This window comes from Belonocnema kinseyi, chromosome 1 (assembly GCF_010883055.1).
Source record: "Belonocnema kinseyi isolate 2016_QV_RU_SX_M_011 chromosome 1, B_treatae_v1, whole genome shotgun sequence".
Lineage (NCBI taxonomy): Eukaryota > Metazoa > Arthropoda > Insecta > Hymenoptera > Cynipidae > Belonocnema > Belonocnema kinseyi.
In genome coordinates this window covers 168,869,592-168,875,156 of record NC_046657.1, presented here as the reverse complement: position 1 = coordinate 168,875,156, position 5,565 = coordinate 168,869,592, and the positions used below count along the sequence as shown (strand labels likewise).

Below are 5,565 nucleotides of genomic sequence, written 5' to 3'. Positions count from 1 at the left end.
TTTCATTCGGAATTTTACATTTTCGAAATTCACATTTTGAGAAAAAACTAGATTTTTACGAAAAAGTATGGCTCTAAGTGAAAAGCGTAAAATCGATTATTTTTTGCATGCCTAGCACGACTTAGCACTACTTTTATATAAAAAAACTGTCTGTGCTGGCACTAACAGTTTTTTTTTATATTTCGGGGTAAATCTTTTATTGTCCTGAACAAAATTTTGCCTCAGCATTTAGCACAAATCCAGCACAATTCACCACAACTTTTGTTTTTTTGAAAAAATAAAATGGCGGTGCCAAATTCTTGGACGTCTCCAGTTCTATCCTAAATCATTGGGATATACCGGCAATAACTCTCGGCAGTCGTCTTTTCTTTCATTACACTTTTTTATCTATAACAGTTTCAAGAAAGTGAATGTGTCTTTTAGATCCTAGTATACTTCGCATCGTCTCTGCGATTCAACTATCAATCTTTCAATGATGAAAAATTACATGTGTTTATTTTCGTGTTTTCCCACAAGAGAACGCATCCTCTACTCCTTTTTTTTGTCAATGTGCAAAGAAAATATGGTACAGATGCAAACGCTTTTTATTGATTATCTCGGTTTCTGTTAAATGTATTTGTACAGTTTCCTTGTCAGGGCGGCATTATAATGCCGAGCCGTAAATTGTACCTGCTGACCCTTCGAACATCTCTCTCTCTCTTTCTTGCCCTCTTCGATCATTTTATCTGGTATATCAATATCCGGTAAACCGCATCCCAGTGAATATAGTTTTGATTGGAACTATTTTTTAGGTGTAAGACTAACAAAAAATTGAGGTTTAACTATATCTTATATTAAAATAGAAAAAAGAGAGAGGAAATCTTTCGAGAATAGGCTAAAAAGTGGAATTATAAAAAAAACATCAACATTATGCTATACGTGAGTAAGACATATGTGTGTTTAATTATGATTTTATTTAGGAATTTAAAACCCAAAACTTTTGCATGATTTACATACAATGGAATTGCTTATCGCCCTGATCAGTACGGCTTGAAAGCGCGCAGCTCTGCCAGCATGTGTTTAGGGAGTTGGTTTTTGATCAATGTAGGAATGTCCCTCACATGAAGATGAGCGGATTCACATATAATTTGTTCACCAGGATAATGTGGGTTTCTAGTTCTACATATCCCAAAAAATCGAATGACATCAAACCTCATCATTATGGGTTTCACCCCAAATGTGTTAATATAACCTAACGTGTATTCTTCATTATTTTTATTGTATGGGTAATGCTTTATATCCCATGGTAGGCGTGGATTCAGAGGAAAATGAGTCACCTCGAAGTCGAAGCCCATATAAGTTATATAAGATTTCGTAGCGTTAGGATTGAGAAGACTGGGATCACCTTGAAAAGAAAATATAGGTTTGTAAACAAAATATATCGCATTATACTTCTCAAGATGTCATGGATTGTATAAATTTAAAATAGAGTTTTATAGATTTTATAGAAATTACATACAATTGTGTGACTCTTACGAAACAATATTATGGCAAAATAAGTATAGTGCCATAGGTTTATCTTGAATTGTCTACCATTTTTTTAGCAATTATGGGAAACTTATTTGGGAAAATCATTATACAGAAAGCGATTGTGAGATAATCACTAATCAATATTGGATTAAATAATACGAAAATTTCTAAAGAATTAATGTACAAACTAGATAAAATATCTTTAAAATAGTTAGAAATCTGTAAAAATTATTCAAAATCCTTCGAAAATAAATTAAATAATTTTATTTCCCAAAGTTCTCTAGAAAAACTTTGAAATCTCCTGAGATTTGTAAACTCTCCGAAAAACATTATAATACTTTAAGTTTCAATAAAATCCCTTAGATCTCTGGAAATTCTTTGCAAGATTTTTAAATGCCTTGAAATACATTAAAATCCCTTAAAATGTTTGCAATCGCTAATGATCCTTTGGAATATAATTTAATATATTTTCTATGTTTCTTTAGAAATCAAAGAACATTCTTTTGAATTATTTGACATTTTTCTTAATCTCTTAAAATCCTCAGAAATACCCGAAAATCTCATAAAATGTTTCTTTTATAAATCGTAAAAAGACACCAAAATAATTAGGAATAATTCTGAACGTTGGAATCGCTACGGTTGCCCCTAATTTTAAGTTATTTTCTCAATTTCGTAAGTCTCTTGAAATTTTTAGAAACCTACCAAATACTCTAAAATCGCTTAAAAATGGAATGAGTACATTTTCAAATTAGAAAAAAATTCATTTTCAAGCAAAAAAACTTCAACTATAGAAATTAATTTTGAAGTGAAAAAATTAATATTTAAGCAAAAATTTTAATTTAAATTTCCAGCTATAATTTCCTGCAAATAATTGAAATTTTAACTAAAAATATTAATTTACCACCGAAAAAATAACGAATGTGTATAAAATAGTTAAACTTTCAACTTGCGAGATAAATCTAAAGTAACTATTAATTAATAATTTAATATTTACTTAAAATTAATTCATTTTTAATTAATTAATCAATTAATTAATCAATTAATTTTTAACAAATCTGTTCGTCTTTTAACCGAGAATTTGTGTTTACAATGAAAAAAATGACGTCTCAACGAAAACATTTTCATTCAAGCAAAAAGGACGAATTTTTGAAAAATGAATTAAATTTTAATAAAGAAGATAAGTTTTTAACCAAGAAGAAAATAGATTAGTTTCAAGTTAAAAAATTTTATTTTCATCGTAGAAAAAAAGGAATTTTTATCCAAGTATTTTCACCCTCAAACAACCAGTTTAATTTGTCAACAAACAAGTTACGACAAAAAGACAAACTTTCTATAAAACAGTTGCATTTTGAACATTAACATATGGAATTTGCTAGTTCGCGGCATAAATGAAGTATGAATTTCTATTATTAATTCTTATGAAAAAATATGTTATGCATTTATCCAATTTGATTTTTGCATAAATTTTACTAGAACAGTAAGCCCTACCTGGCTGGCTTTTTGAAGGTTAACTTTGTTTTTTTTTAACGGAAACCCCCTTTTTTACATCTGCAATCGATAGAGCGGAAAATTCTACGTTCAGGTACGTACCCAAATCATTGGTCAATTTTAACGTTCAAGGTCAATTAGAGGTTATTTGAAATTAGCAAAGTTTTCCAAGAGAACAATGTAATTCTTAAAGTAAATTTCAATAAGGAATTCAATGGTGACTTTCATTTTGACCTTGAAGTTGACCTTCAAGGCTTTTTGAAGGTCAAATTTGTTTTTTCAAGTGGGAAGCCCCCTTTGTTAAATCTGAAATCGATAGAGCGGAAAATTCTACGTTTAAGTACGTACCCAAGTCGTAGGTCAATTGTAACGTTCAAGGTCAGTTAGAGGTTATTTGAAATTAACAAAGTTTTCCAAGAGGTCAGTATAATTCCTGAAGTAAAATTCAACGAGGAATTCAATAGTGACCTTCATTTTGACGTTGATGTTGACCTTCATGGCTTTTTGAAGTCAAATTTGTTTTTTTAAGTGGAAACTCTCTTTTTTGCATCTGCAATCGATAGAGCAGAAAATTCTACGTTCAGGTATGTATCCAAATCATAGGTCAATTGTAACGTTCAAGGTGACTTAGACGCCTCTCGACTATTTTCTTTGGGGTTATTTAAAGAGCCAAGTATACTCAACGCAACCGCAAAGCTTAGACGAATTGCAGAATCGGATTCTGCAACAGGCTACTTTGATTGATAGGGAGATGATTCGTAATCCTGTAACTCAATTTTACAATCGCATAGCTTTTTGTCAAGAAGCTGAAGATTTTCAGTTCGAACATCTTCACTGAAGCGTGAGAGGCAAGGGGACTCACGCTAATCAAGCACCCCAAAGGGAACAGAATTAACTACGTCCACGTCGTTGTTCCTGGGTAATGCTCAACGTAAACGTAAACTGCTTGGAAAAAACCTTGAAAAAGCATTGAAGGTCATCACCAAGATCAATACAGAGCTCACCAATGAATATCTCGTAGAAAATTACTTCAGGAATTGCACTGACCTCTTGGAAAACTTTGTCAATTGCAGATAACCTCTAACTGACCTTGAACGTTACAATTAACCCATGGCTTGAGTACTCACCTGAACATAGAATTTTCCGCTCTATCGATTTCAGATGTAAAAAAGGGGGTTTCCATTTAAAAAAAAACAAAGTTGACCTTCAGAAAGCCATGAAGGTCAACTTCAAGGTCAAAGTGAAGGTCACCATTGAATTCCTCGTTTAAATTTACTTTAGAAATGACCTTCACTTTTTTGAAAAATATTTTACCTGAGAAAATATCCAACCGACCCGAGATTTTTTAGACACCCTGTATGGAAAATCTTATGTCATGTTCATTTACCGTTATATTGGTCACGTGCCGCCTCCTGGTCAGTTGGTGGAGCCTTAACTCCCAAAACTTCTTCATATTCTGTTAAATATATCACACAATATTTTACGTGATCTACAGAACCAATAACAGGAACGGTTTGAAAGTTTTCATTTCCTTTATTAGCGAGAGTCGGAATACCACGAGGTCGAGGATGACCTAGAAGGGTGCATGCCTTCGGTACACTAATAGGATTAGTACCGCCGAAAGTCGAGCGAACCACCTCAATATCCCTGCCTCTAGACGTGAGTTTTATAGTATTTTCATCTGGATCAAAGCGATACCACGGTTGCTGTGAACTTCTGTAAGATGAAGAACTTCCTTCTGCACAAACGAGATAAAGATTATTGTGATTCAAAAAATATTACACTCAATCTCACAATTTCATAATTTAATGTTCTGACCTGATGCACTGAAAATCAAAATTTTTAATTTTAATTTTTAGAAACGAAACTTCAGTAATCTCAAGTAGAAAGTGTTGAACCTTTTTTAAAGTAGAAAAATATTAACATTTTTTTCTGGAAATTGAGAAATTGTAGACAAGAGTGTTAAAGCTATGGAAGGACTTAACTATTAATCGAGGTGTTAAAGGGGAAATACGAGTACACCTTGTCGGTTTCAAAAAATCAATTTTTTTGTTGCATTTTCCTAATCTAAAGAGTCTTAGAAATTATCCTCGAAAAGGATTTGGCATAATTCGTTTAGTTTTAGAGTCAAAGAATCTAGTTCTAGAGTTCTAGCTCGTCAAACATGATAACTCACGGCCACAGTGGGAATAAAGTGCGTTTTAAGTTCAAAATACGATTCCGACAGAGTCTATGAATCGATTTAGATGTACTTTTTAAGCGATAGATATTTTAAGCTGATAAAATTTTGGAAAGAGTTGTCGAGACCAATTTAGAAAAAAATTTCTAATTCTTTAGAAAGAAATATATGGGGAAAAATAATAATTTTTTTAGTTTAGTCCTCTAGCTTCTTGAAAGTAGAGTCCAATTTTAGCAATTAGCTTAGTTTGATAGTGCAAATCTACTAGAAGATTATCCAATAGCGAGTATCTAACAAGGAAACTATCCCAGGTGTCCCTCACCGATTTTGATGAAACTGCAATATGTTGTAATACATCGAAAAATAAGAGACACGTATTTTTTTTTATC

At 32.0% G+C, this 5,565-nt stretch overlaps 1 protein-coding gene across 1 annotated transcript in view; it reads right to left on the bottom strand.

The window, feature by feature from the left end:
• LOC117173243 overlaps positions 1 to 5,565 on the bottom strand; it is a 75,428-nt gene that overhangs the window by 62,763 nt on the left and 7,100 nt on the right. The window contains exon 2 of the mRNA XM_033361711.1: positions 4,385 to 4,735. Within this exon, the coding sequence (XP_033217602.1) occupies positions 4,385 to 4,735 (351 nt within the window). The remainder of the gene's footprint in view (positions 1 to 4,384; positions 4,736 to 5,565) is intronic.